General features: G+C 50.0%; 1 protein-coding gene across 3 annotated transcripts in view; it reads left to right on the forward strand.

The window, feature by feature from the left end:
* Positions 1–20200, forward strand: part of SCUBE1 (signal peptide, CUB domain and EGF like domain containing 1) — a 136198-nt gene that overhangs the window by 13889 nt on the left and 102109 nt on the right. For 2 of the 3 annotated variants that reach the window (XM_086712082.1, XM_086712083.1), the window contains exon 3: positions 7343–7471. In XM_086712082.1, the coding sequence (XP_086568208.1) occupies positions 7343–7471 (129 nt within the window). Of the gene's footprint in view, positions 1–6444; positions 6564–7342; positions 7472–20200 lie in introns of those variants that run through there. The other variant, XM_086712084.1, reaches the window with a different exon arrangement.

The following is a 20200-nucleotide window of genomic DNA, read 5'->3' on the forward strand; positions in this document are numbered from 1 at the left end:
TTTAACTGTAAACAACTTTATTGAGATATAATTCACACACCATGCCTTTAAGGTGTACCTACAGTTCGTTGCCTTTTGGTATACTTACAGAATTGTGTACCCATTGCCACAGTCAACTACAGGACCTTTTTATCACCCCAGAAAGAAACCCTGCACCTCTTAGCCATCACTCCCCAGCCCTCCAGCCCAAGAAAGCCACTCATCTACTCTCTGTCTCGATAGATTTGCCTTTTCTGGAGACTTCGTATAAATGGAATCTTATGATGCGTGGTCCTTCGTGACGTGGACAGCATTAACTTTGAGGTCAAGTGGCCTGGCTCGTGTTCTGGTTCCACTTGTAGCAGCTGTGTGATCTTGGGCAGGGGAGGCAACTTCTCTGAGTCTTGGTTTCCCCTGCTACAAAACAAAGATGTTGGGACGTACCTCTCCGAGGGGGCATACGTGAAGGGCCTGCCTACCGTCCACACGTTGTGGGGGGTGGGTGAACGGAAGCTACGCTCAGGACGATTGCTCATTTGTTCTGTGTTGAGCAGACTTTTGCCGAGCAGGGCTCTGCTACTGCTGAGGCTTACGCTGAACAGAACACGGCTCGTGCCCCGAGGAACTCACAGCCCCAAAGGACAGATACATAGCAAACGAGAGCCGTGTAGACTCCATGCACGGGGCTCTGGGGCCCAGAGGGGGGAGGAGCCCTGTCTGCCAGGGGATCAGTTGAGGTTTCAAGAGGCAGATGACGCTGGGGCTCGTAGGTGTCCTGTGAAGAGGAAGGAGTCCCAGGCTAGGGAACAGCATGAGCAAAAGCGTGGTGGCCTGAATCTATGCCGGCCACGGGGGGCGGTCAGCAAGCAGCTCGAACCCCATGGTCATCTTGGATCTCGAACTGGGCAGTGGGGAGGGCCTTCCCACCCTCCGGCTGAGCCACGGTCATTGTGTGCAGTTAGGAATGAAAACGTATATAGATTTGTGTTGGTTTTGCGTGACCTCTGACCTTTCCCATAATTAACTGCTGGGCCCACTTCTGGCATTGTCTCCCCAGAAGGGAAACCTGATCAATGGATGCCAGGGGTCCACAGAGAGCCGGGTCTCATTACTCAATCATTACAAACCCAGAGCTTAACCCTGTGCCACCGGAGACAGGAGGCTTAATCCTTCCTGCTAGGCGCCCTGCAAAACTAGCTTCCCTCGAGCGTAATTAGCCAACAAACCGGATTAAGATTTATTCACCAATAAGGACTCAACTTCCTAAGCCATACGTGTCTCCCAGAATGGATGCCTGATCTGAGGGGTGCATGGTTTTTCCTAAAGCCCCCAGACAAAGAGAAGACATGCTATAGCACCCAGCCAGGGAAGGGGTCTTTGTTAGAGCGTTTGGTCTCCACTGCCTGCAAAGAACGTCAAGGAAAAAAAAAATTGCCAGTTTCAAGGAGGAATGAGAAGACATTTTTCAGTAATGGTCTCTGAAAGTGGAGAGCAGGGTGCTTTAAAAATCCTCATTTCGAGAACCTTTCCAGTCAGTCCTGATTCTTAGGAAAAATGCCCTGAAATAGGGTTCAAATAAAACGAGAAGGAGCTCTGACTCATTGCAATACAATCTTTTAGAACCTAGGCACCACCGAATAAATATATATTTTATGGGGCAGCAAGAATCAATTTGGAATTAAATGAAAAAAAAAAAAAAAAAACAACTATACTCTTCTCATCCGAGTTCCAGTGTTGTGGGCATATAACCAGAGCTGTGGGATCGCACACGCTGCCATTTTAATGCAGGAAAAATGGAACTTTGTGTCCTTTTAAAAATCCCATAATGAGTGGTTCCTGTGCTGCTTTGCTCTCCCCTGTTAGATGTTGGGAGCTGTTTTCTGTTGAGGAATGAATTTTCACTAAAGAAAGAAAATGCAGGGCGCCTGGTGGGGGGCTCAGTCGGTTAAGCGTCCAACTTCGGCTCAGGTCATGATCTCACGGTCTGTGAGTTTGAGCCCCGCGTCGGGCTCTGTGCTGACAGCTCGGAGCCTGGAGCCCGCTTCGGATTCTGGGTCTCCCTCTCTCTCTGCCCCTCCCCCCACTTGTGCTCTGTCTCTATCTCTCAGAAATAAATAAATGTAAAAGGAAAAACAAAAAAAAAAAAAAAGAAAATGCGGGGCGCCTGGGTGGCTCAGTCGGTTAAGCATCTGACTTCGGCTCTGGTCACGATCTCATGGCTCATGAGTTCAAACCCCACATTGGGCTTTATGCTGACAGCTCAGAGCCTGGAACCTGCTTCGGATTCTGTGTCTCCCTCCCCCGCTCACGTTCTGTCACTCTCTCTCAAAATAAGCAAACGTTAAAAAAAATTCTTTTATTTTAAAGAAAATGCAAGCTGGAGAAGGAGCAGGGATGGCTGGGGTGAGCACTCGGGTCAGATCTCCCCCCCTTCCCTGTGGTTCCCACTCACGTGACCCCTCCCCATCACCACCCCTCAACCTCAAGGCTAGGTATGCACGTGGGAAACACAAATAATGATGCATGTGACGTCTCCTTCCCACTTTCTCCCTAGTAACTTTTTGGAGCATGAAGCACTTTTAAAAAGTCTTCATCTCTTGCACCCTAAGGATATAGCTCCAACAGGTGCGGCGTCTGCCTTTGAACACAGCCACCAGCCAGAGACAAGGTGCTCAGCCACGCCGTGCCTCAGCCTCCATGTCAGTGAAATGGGAGTAGCCCTGACACCTGGCTCTCACACAGCCTCTGCCCTCCAGTGTCACCTGCCTCCGTTGTCACCTGGCCATCTTCCTTCTGTGCGTCTGTGTGTTGTTCTTCCATGGTGTTCTCCTCTTTGTCCCAGCATCCTCTCTGCGGGTATCCAAATTTCCCTCTTCTTATAAGGACACCAGTCATTAGATTAGGGCCCGTCCCACTCCAGTATGACCTCATCTTAACTTGCTTACATCTGCAAAGACCCTATTTCCAAATCAGGTCACATTCACAGATACTGGGGGTTAGGGCACCGAAACGTTTTTTGGAATGACACAGTTCAACCCACAATAATCGTTTTGGAATAAACATCCAGAGAGCTTGGCTCTGTTCCCCTCCATTCCTTCACCCTCTCCCTGCCCCATCTGCCTGTTTCTCATTCTCTGGCTTTTTTTTTTTTTCAAGGCTTATTGATTTATTTTGAGAGAGAGAAAGAGAGAGAGAGAGAGTGTGTCCCAAGCAGGGCTTGATCCCACGAACTGTGAGACTGTGACCTGGGCCGATACCAAGAGTCAGACGCTTAACCGACCGAGCCACCCAGGCACCCTCATTCTCCGGCTTTAACAGTCCTGAAAAAGTGGTCAGAGCCCGATGGGCATCTCGGAAGCCTGTGTGGCCTTCTCCAGGGCTGGCAGCTCACGGATACATTTATCACAGTAATAAATCCACTTGCTTCAGCAGAGATGATTTTAGCTGATTTGTCTGTGTGTTTATCTCTCATGTATTAAAAAAAAAAAACAAACATGATTACAAAAGACAAAACTTCAACGCACAGACACAGACCTCAGGGGAGGGGGGGCTTCGTTTGTGAGCAGGTATTACAGGCTGATCTCAGAGGCACGTCAGGCCCGGGGATTAAAGGGGAACTGATGGTTCTAAGATGCTTGGATGTGGGGGAATCCTTTGGAGATAAATGAAGGGAAGACGGTGTGCCATAGACATGCCTGCGCTCTTCTGCCAAACTGGCATCGACTGTGTCCGACACTATAGGGTGTCCCAGGAAGGAAAGGCTAGAGTTGTTTTATTGATTATTCAGCAATCTCTTTATAATGCATGATGGGTATAGTGACCAAATAGTTTGTTATTTTGCGGGTGCAGAGTGTGTTCTTAGTAATTCCAGCATAAACTGGGACTATGCCAAGCAAATTGGGGCATACGATTATGTTAACCAGGGTAAGAGATGTTTTTCGTAGACCTTCCCGCCATTGAAAGAGCCGGTTTCCTTGCATTTTATGGACGTGGTGACTCTAACTGATAGTGTTTCCTTCTTTGCTTTGGCTTCCAGGAGGCTCAGAGCCGTATTTGTGGCCAACTTTTTGAAATCGTGCTGGAAATTACCAAACATAATTTTGCAGGGTTTCACCAGCTTTCTCTTACAACCCTCATTATTTCCTCCTCCTCCGTCGTCTTCTTCTTCTTCTTCTTCTTCTTCTTCTTCTTCTTCTTCTTCCTAACACCTTATTCTTTTTGAAAATCTTATTGTATGTATTTCATAAGCTGTTTAGATGGATCGTGCTTGAAGAAATGGATGGGTGGGTGAATGGAAGACTGGGTAAGGGTGGCGTGTGTGTGCCTGTGCGGGGGGATGGATAGGTGTTTGGATCGATGGATGGATAGGTGGTTAGACATTTGGGTAGGTGGGTGAGTGAATGGATGTTTAGGTGTTAAGGATGGGTGCCTAGCTTAATATTTAGATGGATGGATGCATAGTTAGACACATGGGCAGATATCTGGCTGCACAATTGGGTGGGTGAATAATAGAGGATTGGATGAATGGGAGGGTGGTCGGCTATTTAGATGAATACATTTTAGCATGAATAGACACGTGGAAGGATGAATGCACAAATAGGTGTTTGGATGATGAGATAACACTCTCTCAGCACACGGTGCGGATGTGCCAAGGGTGAAATAAGGGGCATAAAGTAATTTGCCAATGCCTGGCACGTCGTGGGCATTCTAACTCATTAGAAAGGACACCGCTTTTTCAGACTGAAAGACCTTCCTTCTGACCCTTGCCCTACCATGTACTGTGTGACCTTGAGCAATCACCTCGCCTCTCTGCACTTTAGTTTGCTCAACCTTCAAATGAAGTTAAAATACCCGCTCCAGAGGGTTGCTATGAAAATTCAATGAGCCGGTGTATGTTTCAGGAGGAAGTATCTGCACACTTCCTTCTGGGGTACAACTTGAGAGAGAGAATTCTTTTACCCGAGCATGGGGTAGAAGTCCTTCTGCTCAATCTGACTGATCCAACCTAAGTCACATGCCCGCCCTGGAACCAATAGCTGCTGCACGTACTGTATCGGTTGGACTGACCAGGGCCCCCCCCCCCCCAAGAGCTGGGACCAGGCCATCTTCTCCTGAGTCACTGTTTACACGAAGGAAAGGAGGAAGGGAATGGTTTGGGAGCTGCTGTGTTCAGATCAGATGAGAGATGATACTGATGCTGAGCGGGTGGTGGGTTGGGTGACCAGTGGGCAGACTGCAACCATGTTAAGGGTGTAGAAAAGCCATGCTTTGGAAGCTGCTGTGATGTTGGTGGAGAGGTGGAAGGATTACAGTATCCACGGGGACAGGGACCCCGAGGGAAGTACAGGCTGATGAATTAAAATCAGGCCGTGTTACCTTTGGAGTGTCCGGGAGATTCAGTGGTTGGATTGGTTTATCTGGGGCTCTGGCAAAAGGTCAGGGCCGCAGAGAATGAGAAGTAATCAACGTCTCCGTCTTATAAACCCATGTGCCCTTTCAAACGTGAAATCTTATCTCTAACTTCAGTGGTATTTAAAATGTCTCAGCGCATTAAATATAATGATTAAGAACAATCCAACTGACTTGCAGAACTGAGTCGGCTTCCCAGCTGACGCTGACGGCCATGGCAGGCGGGTTTGGTGGGAGCTCCTGTCTCCCGCCCCTTTGGGGATCCGGGCTCCTTTGTTATTCCCTCGTCATGGCTGGACCAGTGGGCTGCACAGTCCGGGCTCTGTTTTCTGGCATTTTCGCGCCGCCATTTTCACCGAAGTTATCCCATCTGCTGGCAGCATCACTGGCAGGCACACGTCTAGACAGTGGTTGGTCATCTCCTGAGTCAGGGAGCTCACTACCTCCTGAGAGAGCCTCTGACCAAATGGACATTCCTGCCTGCGAACTCCAATTCGCCCCCGTGGCTTTCCTCCGCTGGGTGCAGCTCTACCCTCAGGACCAGCACGGGGAGCGTATGGAGCTGGGTGTCTCTCTATGCCAGGCCTTTGAGGGAGCAGCCAGGCTTGCCTTCAGAACTCTCTCTTCTTTGGACCGGCTTCCGCAGCCGGAACCTGGCTTCCAGTGTCCCATTTTGACCCTGGAGGGGAGGGACTGATTTTTCCCGAGAGACACTTCCGGTTCTCCTTAGCTCGGGCACTTCCGGTTCCCCTGAGCACAGTACTTCTGGTTCCCCCTGGGGCACTTCCGGCTCCCTTTTCCAGGCCTTCCTGTGTTGCCTGTGGAAGTCGGCCGGGGTGGGGGCTGAGACTGCGAATCCGGGGAGCGTTTGGGCAGGGGTTGCCGAAGCCCAGGCAGAGCTGGGAGAAGGGCAGGTGCCCCCAGGCGGTGCTGGGGGTGGTTCTCCCTGGGCCCCGGCTCCCCCTGCTTGCTACTCCCAGAGAAACGGTGGGCTCGTGCCCCATGGGGCTCCCAGGCCAGGCTGCCCGGTTCGAATCCCACTGGTACCACTTCGTAGGTGTGTGACCTTGGGCCGGGGTCTGGCCTCCCTGTGCCTCGCTTTCTTTGGTGCCCTTGTAAAGTTGGCATAAGGATGACGGTGTCCCCCTTCCCAAGTTACTGGGTGGTGTGAGGAGGTAATGACATATGGTGTTGCCAGCAGGCCTTGGGGATAGAAGCGGCTCGTTGAATGTTAACTAGGCGCGTTCCTATTATTCTCTGAGGTCTGTCAAATCTCTCTGGAACTCTAGAACTGATAGCCCTTTGACCCCTGATGGGAAATGTTGCAAAAGACTTAAAACAGCGAAAGGGGTGACCTTTACAGAGGCTGTTGGCCATTGTTTATGAGACAGAAGCCTTTGTTACAACAAGGAAACTGGAGCGGTGGAAATCCAGGCTTCAGACGTTGCTGGGGAAGGAAACTGTTTCGGCAGAGTGTGCGGACTTTTCTCTCACTGCAGAGGCGACGCTTTTGGCGGTGCGCAAAGTTCACGTTACTCAGTACTCCCTGCTTCACACGTAATGAGCTCTGTCTCTGGGAGGCTTTCAGATAGACTGAAGGCAGCTGGCGTGGGGGGATTTTAAACAGGGTCCCCACATGCCGCTATTGGGAGGCTTTTGAGGGAGGCAGCGCTGGGTGTGAATCATGTCTGCTTCGCTATGGTGAAGGCCCCCTGCATGTGGCTTGGCACGTGGCTCTGCCCTGTGAGGAGGTGGCCGGCCTCGCTGCAGAGCCAGGAGCTTTGTCGTTGTCGTCTGCGGGTCCCCGGCCCCCGGCAAGGACTTTAGTGAACACCTACTGAGTCATTCCCCCCACCACCCCCAAACCAGTCATGCCCTGGGGGCCTCAGTGGTAGCGGGGAGGCCAGACCCCCAGGCCCTTCCTCTGATCCCTCTCCTGGCCCTCGTTTTGCAGACATCGACGAGTGTGAGAATGACTACTACAATGGGGGCTGTGTGCACGAATGTATCAACATCCCGGGGAACTACAGGTGCACCTGCTTTGACGGCTTCATGTTGGCCCACGATGGACACAACTGCCTGGGTGAGTGACGCCGCCGTGCCCTGCCTGCGAGGCTCACCCTGCCTGTTCTTTGGCTCCAGCGTGCGGTGCTGGGGGCCGTGGGAAGTCTCGCCCCCTCCCCGCCCTGGTTCCTGGTATTACTTTGCTACGGCCACCAGAACAAAATAGCATAGACCGGTAGGCTCAAACAACAGCAATTTATTTTCTTACAGTCCTGGAGGTTGGAAGTCCGAGGTCAAGATGTTGGCGGGGTTGGGTTTTCTGAGGCCTCTCTCCTTGGCTTGCAGATGGCCACCTTCTTACTGTGTGTTCACACGGCCATCTCTGTGCATACACGTAGCTGGTTTCTGTCTCTCTGTGTCTCTCCTTTTTCTGTGTGTGTCCTCACCTCCTCTTATAAGGGCACCGGTCTTACTGGAGTGGGGCCTGTCTTCACAGCCCATTTGTAACTCAGTTACCACTTTAAAGGCTGTGTCTCCAGATAGGTCACAGTTCTGAGGCACTGGGGGGTTAGGGCTCCAACATGCGGATTTGGGGAACACAGTTCAGCCCGTAACAAGGAATTCTTCTCTATCTCCAGATTCTCATGGTTCAAATGCATACGTTTAAGCCAGTTATAAGAGTAATACAAGCTTGCTGGATAAAATTGGGAAGATGGAAGAGAACGGAAAGAATTGGAAAATAGCTTAGTCGTGCTGGTGCGTTTGCTTGCCGCCTTCTCTGCACCCAGCTGTGATTTCCTGTGGTGGCAGTCAGGTGGCCCCTTCAACATCATGTGCACCTCGGGTATTCTCAGCCTGGCCCCTGTGCTCACCATTTTGTGGTTGCCTCATAATCTGATAAGTTGACTAATAGCCCGGGGCTGCCATAACGATGTGCCACGCTGAGTGGCCGAGACGACAGAAATGTGTTCTCTCTCAGGCTGGAGGCCAGGAGTCTGAAGTCAGGCTGTCAGCAGAGTTGATTCCTTCTGAGGGCTTCCGAGGAGAATCTGCTCCAGGCCTCTCTCCTAGCTTCTGGTCGCTTCGGGCATTCTGTGCTAGTCAGTCACGGTCTCCCCGTGTTTGCACATTGCCTCTGTTCCATGCGTGTCTCTGTGTCCAAACCTCCCTGCTTTATACGGACACAGTCATATTCCCATGACCTCATCTGCAAAGACCCTATCTCCGTTACGGTTCCACAGATGCTGGTCTTTAGGACTTCAGCATCTTTGGGGGGACATAATTCAAGCCATCACAGAGGTGGCTTGCGGTCTGCAGCAGGAACACCATCGTGGCAGGAAGCACAGGGTCTCAAAGCAGATACCTGTCCCCCAGGCCCTCTTCTGCGACTGGCCGCTGAAGTGACACAGGGCACCATAGCTAGAGCTGAGGAAGTAAGACCATGAACTTGACGGGAGTGTGGCTGTGGATACATTATTACTGTCTCTGGGTCTCGGTCACTTGTTGGTGGCAGGGGTTCCAAAGAGCGGCTTCCTCACAGACCCTGGTGAGCAGGAGCTGACATGATGTCCTGATGCTGAGAAGCACGCCCGGCACGGAGTTCTCCATTCTAGTCGCTGTCACTTTCGTCACAACCTCTGAGCCTCAGTCTTCCTCACTGTGAAATAGGGACAGTTATGCAGGCTGTGTGCAAGGACGAAATGACACGGTGAAGTGGAGTGATCGGCGTTTAGCACGTGCCAATAATCAACAAGCAGGCATTACCGTTCCTCTGGGTGACTCAACCTCCCTTTTATGCTTGGCGAATAAGAGCGTTTGCTTATTTTGTTTGCTTGTTTTCAGCAACCGAGGCCGGAGGTGATTCTGGGCTTAAATTTATATTTTCTCGGGCGCCTGGGTGGCTTGGTCAGTTTAGCATCCAACTCTCGGTCTCGGCTCAGGTCATGATCTCGCGGTTCGCAAGTTCAAGCCCCACGTCAGGCTCTGCGCTGACAATGTGGAGCCTGCTTGGGATTCTGTCTCTCCTTCCCTCTGCCCCTCCCCGGCTAGGGGCTTGCTCCCGCTCCCTCTCTCAAAATAAGGAAAGAAAGAGATTTTTTTTCTTATTTGTTTAATTGTTGCCTTTAACAAGTCTTCCCAGGAATGGAACCACTGGGTCAGAGGGTCATTTGGATGTTTTTTTGGCTTTCGATGCAGAACTCGATGAAAGGGCCCAACCGACCTTCCCCTGTGCCAGCGGGCGTGGTGATGCATGGCACAGGAAGTGTGGCGTCCCCGGTGCCCTGGAACTTTTCCTCTCCGCGGTATATTAGCTGTAGATTTCCCTGCCTGTTTCTGTTTAACGCGTGCTGGATCTCAGACAAACTTGTTATGGGAAACAGATCTGTGAACATGTAATTACACCCAAAATAAGTCCTGAAGTGGAAGTCTGGACAGCGGGCCGTTGAAGCCCAGATGGGGCCTGTGAGGAGCCTCCCCTGCATCGGGCGAGGGTGGGGTTGGACGTGGGGTGACTCCTCAAGCGGGTCCTGCAGAGGTTAGAAGGCCACTTGCTGGGACGAGGGCCCAGCCTGGGCAGAGGGCTGGGGGCGGGGGGCAGCTGGGCTCAGGGCGGGTGGCAGGCACGTCAGAAGGCTGCAGAGGTAGGCAGGGCATTTGGTTAGATTGGAAAGACCGGGGCTGTCCTGTAGGACGTTTATTGTGCCAGGCCCCGAGTTAAGTACCGTCCGAGTGCTGTCTCGTTTAACCCTCCCAAAGCATAAGCCCTTACTTTTACCAGTCGCCTGCCACTTTCTCAGATGACAGTAAGGCTGGTTTCGGTAATTGACTAGTCCGGGAAGGCAGAGCTGATATCTCTGCGAGACAAAGGGAACAGCACCCTGTGGCCAAGGTGACAGACCTCGGGGGCCGCCAGTTCCGGGCTCAGATCCTGGCTCTGCCAGTTACCAGCCGTGTGCCCTTTGGCCAGCCACGTCACCCCCCTGCCTCAGTTTCCTCACCCGTAAAATGGGATCCGTAGTCCCCGTCTTGTAAGGAGTGAACGGGATCGTGGCTATAGAGCATCTAGCAGAGTGCCTGGCACCGAGGACTCCAAACGTCACGGGCGTCGATCCGCCGACCGACTTTCAGAAAGAGATTCATTGAGGTCGGCCTGTGGAGGCCAGAGCCAGCCACACGCACTCCCCGGGCTGTGTCTGACCCATGGGGCTCCCCTCCTGGTCACGGCGCTCGCACCTGCGCGGGACCACGTGTTTGCAAAGAGCCTGGTTCTGGACGACGGCACGTTCGCCCAGTGCCTCCCGTCTAACGGCAAAGTCTGGGTGGGTTTATTTTTATTTTTACAACATATTCTCTTCATGCTGGTTAATTTCAAGAACTGGTAAGACTCCCCCCGCCCCCACCTCCGAGCACAGATTGCACCTTCGTACGGCTCTAACTCACACATATGGCAACCGAGAAAAGGCTCTCTCTGTGGCTCCTCTCCTTCTGGCTGAGGGCGGAACCTCCCCAACAGACTTGTTTTTGTTTGGGCTTTTTCCTTCTCAAGACAAAACTCTGGCTCTAGAGAAGTCAGACCTTGGTTCCAACTGACTGTATCCCACACTGATCACGTGACCTCGTAGAGCCTCAAATCCCTCATCCGTAACATGCCGTGAGGGTTAAGTGTCTGGTGTGTGTCGGGATGAATGTTGGCTGAAACACAGAACGCTACAAGAGGAAGCTGGGCTTGGAGTTGGAAGATGCAGGCTCAAGTTCCGGAACCACCGCTCAAGAGTCAACGGTTTAGGACCAGCTCCTCAAACCCTGCAAGCCCCATTCCCCTAACGACAACATAGGTCAGTAATCCCCGTCTCAGAGGGTCACCGTGACAGTCATGCACAAAAGCACATACGGAGAGCTGCGTGTACAGATGTCACACTTTGCACAGGTGCTGCATGCTGTCGTCATGGCGCGGTGGAGGTTTCAAACGGGCAGCCCGCAGTCGCCATCCAGCCTGCAAGCACGTTTGGTCCGTCCTCCCAGTGGTTTTGTAATCGCCACTGTCGCCATCATCAGTCAATGGCTTGTGAATGTTTAAAAACCGAGGGATGTCGGGGTCCCTGGGGGGCTCAGTCGGTTGAGCGTCCGACTTCGGCTCAGGTCACGATCTCGTGGTTCGTGAGTTTGAGCCCCGCGTCGGGCTCTGTGCTGACAGCTCGGAGCCTGGGGCCTGCTTCGGATTCTATTTCTGTCTCTCTGCCCCTCCCCTACGCGCTCTCTGTCTCTCTCTCAAATATAAAAAATAAAACCTAAAAAAAACTAGAAAAGAAATCGAGGGATGTCACAGAATAGATCACACATCAGGCCACAGAACAAGCCTCAACAGATTCTAAAAGATGGAAGTCATACCATGCGTGTTTTCCGACCACAACACTATGAGACTAGAAGTCAACCACAAGAGCAAATTCTGAAAAGACCACAAGTACATGGACATTAAATAAAATGCTACTAAACAATGAATGGGTCAACCAGGAAATAAAAGAAGAAATGATAAAGTACATGGAAACAAATGAAAATGAAAACACAACAGTTCAGGGGCGCCTGGGTGGCTCAGTCGGTTAAGCACCTGACTTCGGCTCAGGTCACGATCTTGCAGTCTGTGAGTTCAAGCCCCACGTCAGGCTCTGTGCTGACAGCTCACAGCCTGGAACCTGCTTCGGATTTTATGCCTCCCTCTCTCTCTGCCCCTCCCCTGCTCATGCTCTATCTCTCTCTCTCAAAAATAAATAAACATTAAAAAAAAAAAACAACCGTTCAAAACCTTTGAGATGCAGCGAAAGCTGTTCTAAGAGAGGTTTATAGCAATACAGGTGGTCTACCTCAAGAAGCAAGAAAAATTTCAAACAAACAACCTAACCTTACACCTAAAGGAGCTAGAAAAAGAACAAATAAAAACAAAGCCAGCAGAAGGAAGGAAATAATGAAGATTAGAGCAGAAATAAATGAAATAGAAGCTAAAAAAACCCAGTAGAACGTATCAATGAAACCAGGAGCTGGTTCTTTGAAAAAATAGTAAAAATTGATAAACCTGTAGCCATACTTATCAAGAGAAAAAGAGAAAGGACCTAAATAAATCACAAATAAAAAGGAGAAATAACAAACACCACAGAAATACGAACAATTATAAGAGAATATTATGACCAATTGGACAATCTAGAAGAAATGGATAAATTCCTAGAAACATAGAGCCTAATGAAAATGAGAGCAGGAAGAAATAGAAAATGTGAACAGACCCATTACCAGCAATGAAATCGATTCAGTAATCACAAAACTGCCAACACACAAAAGTCCAGGGCCAGATGGCTTCACAGGCAAATTCTACCCAAAATTTAAAGAAGAGTTAATACCTGTTCCTCTCAAAACTATTCCAAAAAATAGAAGAGGAAGGAAAACTTCCAAATTCATTCTATGAGGCCAGCATTACCCTAACACCAAAACCATGTAAAGACACCACACAAAAAAAGAGGACAGCAGGCCAACATCTCTGATGAACATAGATGTAAAAATCCTCATCAAAATACTGGCAAACCAAGTCCAACACGACATTAAAAAAAGAAAAAAGCATTCGCCGCGATCAAGTGGGATTTATTCCTGAGTTGCAAGAGTGGCTCAGTATTCATAAATCAGGGCGCCTGGGTGTCTCAGTTAAGCGACTTGGGATTCTCTCTCTCCTTCTCTCTTTGCCCTTCCCTGCTCATCTCTCTCTCTCTCTCTCTCTCTCTTTCTCTCTCAAAATAAATAAACATTTTAAAAAGGCACTGCTTTAAAAAAAATTCATAAATCAATCAACATGATACATCATGTCAATAAGAGAGTATAAGAACCATCTCATTTCAGTAGGCACAGAAAAAGCATTTGACAAAGTACAACATCCATTCATGGTAAAAACCATCAACAAAAGTTTAGAGGAAACATACTTCAACATAATATAGGCCAGGGGTACCTGGGGTGGCTCAGTCAATTAAGTATCCAACTTTGACTCAGGTCATGATCTCATGGTTCATGAGTTCGAGCCCCACATCTTGGCTCTGTGCTGACAGCTCAGAGCCTGGAGCCTGCTTCAGATTCTGTGTCTCCCTCTCTCTCTCTCTGCCCCTCTCCTGCTCTCTCTCTCAAAAATTAAAAAAAAAAAATCATAATAAAGGTGATATATGAAAAACCCACAGCTAACATCATCTTCAGTGGGGAAGAACCGAGAGCCTTTCCCCTAAGATCAGGAGCAAGACAGGGATGTCCACTGTCACCACTTTTATTAGACATAGCACTGGAAGCCCTGGCTACAGCAATCAGACAAGAAAAAGATATAAAAGGACTCCAAATCCAAATCGCTATTCACAGATGACATGATACAAGAGACAGAAAACCCTAAAGGCTCCACCAAAAAACTGCTAGAACTGATCGACAAATTCAGTAGCTTTGCAGGATACAAAATCAATCTACAAAGGCCTAGAGCATTTCAATACACTGATAACGAAGCAGCAAAGAGAGAAGTTAAGAAAACAATCCTGTTTACAACTGCACCAAAAATAATAAGATACCTAGGAATACACCTAAACAAAGATGTGAAAGACCTGTACTCTGGAAACTATAAAACACTGATGAAAGAAATTGAAGACGACACAATGGAATGGAACGACATTCCTCCTTATGGGTCGGAAGAACAAATATTGTCAAAATGGCTATACTACCCAAAGCAATCTGCCGATTTAATGCAGTGCCTATCAGAATACCAATAACGTTTTTCACAGGAACTAGAACAAACAATCCTAAAATTCGTATGGTGCCACGGAAGACCCCAAATAGCCAAAGCAATCTTGAAAAAGAGAAGTAAACCTGGAGGCATCACAATTCCAGACTTCAAGTTATTACAAAGCTGTAGTCATCAAAACAGTATGGGACCGGCACAAAAATAGACACATAGATCAATAGGACAGAATAGAAAACCCGGAAATAAACCCACAATTATATGGTAAATTAATCTTTGATAAAACAGGAAAGAATATCCAATGGGAAAAAGGCCATCTCTTCAACAAATGGCGTTGGGAAAACCGGACCACTTTATTACACCATACACAAAAACAAATTCAGGATGGATTAAAGACCTAAATGTGAAACCTGAAACCGTAAAAATCCTAGAAGAGAGCACAGGCAATAATGTCTCTGGCATCGACTGTAGCAACTGTTTTCTAGATAGGTCCCCTGGGGCAAGGGGGAAAAAAGCAAATACAAACTCTTGGGACTCCATCAAAATAGAAAGCTCCTGCCCAACAAAGGAAACAATCAACAAAACCAAAAGGCATCCTACAGAATGTGAGAAGATATTTGCAAATGACACATTTGATAAAGGGTTAGTATCCAAAATACATAAAGCACTCACACAGCTCAACACCCAAAAAACAAATAATCCAATTAAAAAATGGACAGAAGACATGAATAGACACTTTCCCAAGGAAGACAGCCAGATGGCCAGCAGACACATGAAAAGAAGTTCAACATCACTCATCATCAGGGAAATGCAAATCAAAACCACAATGAGATACACTGACACCAGTCTGAATGGCTAAAATCATAAACACAAGAAACCACAGGTGTTGGATGAGGATGTGGAGAAAAAGGAACCCTCATGCACTGTTGGTGGGAGTGCAAACTGGTGCAGCCACTGTGAAAAACAGTGTAGAGTTTCCAAAAGTTAAAAATAGAACTACCCTGGGGCGCCTGGGTGGCTCAGTCAGTTAAGCGTCTGACTTCGGCTCAGGTCATGATCTCGCAGTTCGTGAGTTCGAGCCCCGTGTTGGGCTTTGTGCCGACAGCTCAGAGCCTGGAACCTGCTTCGGAATCTATCACTCCCTCTCTCTCTGCCCGTCCCCTGCTCATGTTCTGTCTCTCTGTCTCTCAAAAAATAAATAAACGTTAAAAAAAATTGTTTTAAATAGAACTACCCTATAGTCCAGCAATCAGACTGAGTATTTACCCCAAAAATACAGAAACACTAATGTTTATAGCACCCCTATGTTTATAGCAGCATTGTTTATAATAGCCAAGATACGGAAGCAACCCAAGTGTGCATCGATTAATGAATGGATAAAGAAGATATATTATATACATACAATGGAATATTATTCAGCCGTTAAAAAGAATGAAATCTTGCCATTTGCAACATCATGGATGGAACTAGAGAGTATTGTGCTAAGTGAAGTAAGCCAGTCAGAGAAGGACAAATACCAAATGATTTCACTTATATGTGCAATTTAAGAAACAAAACAAATGAGCAAAGGGGGGAAAATGAGAGAGATAAAGCAAGAAACAGACTCTTAACTATAGAGAACAAACTGATGGTCGCCAGAGGGGGGAGGGGATGGGTGAAACAGGTGAAACGGGGGGGATTCAGGAGCGCACTTGCTGTCATGAGCACCGGGTTATTAAAATAAAAACTTAGAAACCTATCAACCTAATAAAAATTAAAAAGTCAAAGAATGTCACGTAAAAGTCGTAATTTCCAGCATCGTTCCTGCTCGGCCACATTCACCCAGCCCCTGACACTGTGGGGCTTGGGCAGGAATACAAACGGAGGCCTGGATGCCACATGGCTATGTATGTAAAAGTTACAAAGCTTCAAAGCTGGAATATAATCCCTCTCTTCTGCCTTGAGCAATACTCCTTCCTAATGACCTTTGGAAGGCTAGACTGGAGTTCAGAACCTGGGAGTCCTTGAAGCTTCACGTCAGAGAGCGGCAGTGGAATGGCTGGCTGCGTCCCCACACCACGGGGAGCCTGAAGACACGCTAACCTGAATGTTCAGGCTCTGGCCGTTTGCTCCCACACCACCTTTCCTTTTTCCACTGCTTGGTCCTAAGTGTCATCTGTCCCTTTGAGAAAAGATTTGGGGCCATTTGGGCACGGAATCTTAGGGTCTCAAATACCCAGAGTGTGGTCTAGAAAGGTGTGTGTGTGTTCCAGGCGCACATGACCCCCTCTGGACTCCTTACTCCGTAGGGAGGGCTGAAGCCACAGGAGGGGCAGAGCAGGGACCGCCCCCCCCCCACCTCCCGCAAAGCATGAGGCCCAGCACAGGGACGTCTCTTGCCCACGTCTCAGCGTGGCGAGATTTGCCCGTACATCACTCGAGATTTGCCAGAGCGGAAGCCCGGATGCTGTGCTGCGGCTGCCCTCTTTGGAGGGGGAGTGTACTTCCTGTTTGCTACAGTCCTCACCGTGCCCTGTTGCTGACGATCAGCAGCTTTAGGCATTTAATTGCCTGCTTGGTCTCAGGGCCTGCGCCCGGTGGGTGCTCAGTGGTTCTGGAGGCTGACAGAGTTGTTGGAAGGTTGTCCGTTCTCACTGCCTCGTGTAGTCCTGACCGTCTCTAGTCCGTCACTGTGAGCCCCACTCACGGCCCGTCGGCCGTCAGGGACAGTTAGGCTGGTTTGCATCTCCTGTTTTTTGGTGTCTAGGAGTCTGGGTCAGGAGTCTTGCCCAGACGTAACATTCCTCTCTCAACCACCACTGAACTCCTCGGGGATGAAGGCTGGACTAAATCCTGATCAGCAGAGTTTGAAAAGCATTCTGAGTTCATTAGGAGAAAGGAGGCTGATGGCTTACGGGTTCCTTTCTCGCCTGCGTTTTCACAGTTGAACCTTTTCTTTTGAGCAAACGAGGTTATTTTTTTGTGGAGATGGCTTGCCTGGGAGGGTGGCCAAATCTGCCCTCTGGGGAGCAAAAGCCTCTCTCTATTTGACATCTTTATTGAGGAATTTCTCAAATATAACAGAAAATGACACCGGAGGGATTTGAAACCAGGATGAGATCCTTGCTCAACCCCAAATGCCTGCTTTTAGCATTGTAATTACTTGAAATAGCAGTAGTTCTGTTTGAAAAATATTATTCCAAACTCCATGCAGTTGGACATGAGAGCAACATTTAGGCTAATAGAATGAGATGTTTTTTTCATCTTAAATTAAAACCAGCAGTGGATAATTTTTCCCCATCTCCGCAAAGCAAGGGCCCTTTTTCTCTAAAGCCACTTGTTCACTTAGCCAGATGTTTTCTTTGACCCCGGTCTTTACCTTGACTTACTGAAAAACATGTTTCTCAGGTTGCTCACAGTTTGAGTTTTGAACTTGCTTCTCAGCACTTTTTCCCCTGCTGAACACAAGCCATCTGTAGCCAGGTTCCGCAGAAAAGCATCATTAACTACATCAGTCCTCTCCCATTAATGCTTATTGAGCACCTACTCTCCGCCTAGCCTTGTGCTAGGCAGGCAGTTCCACTTAGGCGGGATGAGGGAACTCGGCGTGAGTCTCCGCCACGCGCCCGGAGTGGTCCAGGACATTGTGCTCCCGTCCGTCACTTGGTCCTCGTGGCATCCACAAGCGGAAGCCATTAGTATCCCCTTTTTATGAATGGCGAAACCAAGGCTCAGGGAGGGAAAGTGACCCACACCAGGCCACCCAGCAGAGCTGGGACCATTTGGCCACTCAAGCCCGCAAGCCTGTAAGTCACCGGCCGCCCCCTGCCCCCCTGGTGCCCGAACAGCACCAGCTCTGGGAGGCTGGCCAGGTTCAAGGAGGGGCTTCCTTCCATGGGCTGATAGGTATGCACCCCCTGCGGGCTGGGGAGTCACTGAGGACATCCAGAAATCCTAGCATCTGCCAAGCCCAGCCGGTGGATGGCGTGCTGGGGGGCAAGAAGGAACCCCTGACTCCAGAGTTCGCGTCCAGGGCACCTCCTCCCCCGAAGCCCGTACTGCCTCCCCTGGCCCAGGCGGGAGCCTGCGGCCCGTGTAGCAGCTTTGTGTCCCCCTTGCACTTCCCTCAGGATGTTGTCTTAGCCTGTGTGACTGTGCAGAGCCCTGTTCTTCCAGAGCTTTCCCTCATGCTTCCCATGGCTTCCACAGTAGCACCCAGTGCCTCTGCTCACTGGCTCATGAGGCCCCTCATCAGGGCCCTGTCAGCCGTTCCCCCTCACCCCTCACCTGTGCCAACCTGTGCCAACCTGCGTCCTCTGGCCCAGCCGTCCTTAAACCCACAGAGTCCTTCTGCACCTCCCTGCTGCTCCCTTGCGGCCCTTCCCGCAGCGGGTTCCTGGTGTGGTCCTTCTCGTCACCCAAGACCCAACCTGCCTCTGCCTTTGCTCTGAAGTCCTGTGACCACGCTGTATACATGGCCACTGTGGCTGTGGGCTGGGGTCGTCTCTTCTCCCCAGCAGAAGCTGTCTCCTCTAACCCTCCTCCTTCCTCCTCGGGGCCCAGTGCCGTGTCTGGCAGATCACAGGCACGCGAAAAGTATTTGCAGAATGAAAAAATAAACACATTTGCAAAAGTGCCTTATAACCTGGGCCCTCTCACTCAGCAGACCTCCATGCTGGGCTCATGGCAAAGATCAAGGGCCATCTCTCTCGGGACTCCCGGGATCATAAGAAAGAAACGTTCTCGACTGTAATGACAGGTGGAAGGCCGTGATGGCAGGGACCCCAAAGCCCTCCGCCTAGTGTTCATCCATTCGTTTATGCCAGAAAATTGTTCGGAGCACCTGCCGTGTGCCAGACATGGTTTCGGGTGCTGAAGAAACTAGTAAGCAGTGAACAAAAGGAGAATCACCCACATCCACTTGAACCTGCATACGTGGGTGGGGGGTGGGGGACAGCAAACAGGCGAACGTGTAAGTCAGTAAGGTAAGTTCAGGCAGGTCAGCTCCACTGAAAATAATAAAACAAAATAACGTGATAGAGAGTGACGGGGAGAGAGATGATGCACTGGACAGGGTAGAATCCTAGTTACTGCTGCTGCGCAGAAAAACCACCCCACACTTAGTGGCACAAAATACCATTTAATTTGGCTTTTGGATCCTCTGGGTCAGGAATTCAGATGGGGCACAGCAGGGGCGGCTCGTCTGCTCCACGGTGTCTGGGGCCCCGGCTGGGAAGTCACGAAGGCTGACGATGGGTCGATGGCCGGGCTAGAATCCTCTGGAGGTTCCTTTGCCGCTGTCTAGTGGTTGACGTTGGCCGTCGGCCAGAACACTTGGGGCGGCCCCTGCGTGTGGTCTCTCCACAGGGGTTGGGGTGGCCTTCCCCGCAGCATGGCGGCTGGCTCTGAGAGCGCATGGAAGTTTGACGGTCTGGCCTCAGAGGGCACGTCCGCGAAATTCTGCTGGTCAAGGCGGTTACAAAGGCCTTGTCCCCACATTCGAGCAGAGGGGACATGGGGGCGGGGGCCTCAGCGAGGAGGAGGAAGCCACCATTAGAAAATTACCAGGGAGGATCTTCCCACCCAGCAGAAGGGAGAGGACAAGTGAAATGGGCAGAAGCTGGGTGAGTTTGGGAACAGGTCAATGTGCCTGGAGGCCCGGGAGTGAGGGAGAGAGGGACCGGAGATGAGCTCAGGAGGTAGGCAGGGCCTTATAGGTTCTAGAAAGGCCTTGGGATTTTATTCTAAGTTAGCTGGGAGCCATGGGACACCTTAGCTAGGGATGGACATAATCTGATGGACATGTTAACTCAAAGGGATTTGCTTTCTGGCTACGAAGTAGAAAATGTGTCCCAGGGAGGAAGAGGGAGAGACCACTGTGGCCGTCTGGGTCTGAGACGGTGGTGGCTCACTCCAGGGTGCTGGCGGTTCGGGTGACGAGAAGTGGTTGAATTCAGAACGTATTTTGAAAGCAGAGCCCACAGGAATCGCTTATGGGTTTGACGTGAGAGGTAAGGGGGAAAAGCGTAACCACCACCAACTGCCTGGAGTCTGTGGGCGACTGTGGGCAGCGGCTCAGGTGCG

The sequence above is a fragment of the Puma concolor genome, chromosome B4 (genome assembly GCF_028749965.1).
Source record: "Puma concolor isolate L17-30 chromosome B4, mPumCon1.1.hap2, whole genome shotgun sequence".
Taxonomy (NCBI): Eukaryota; Metazoa; Chordata; class Mammalia; order Carnivora; family Felidae; genus Puma; species Puma concolor.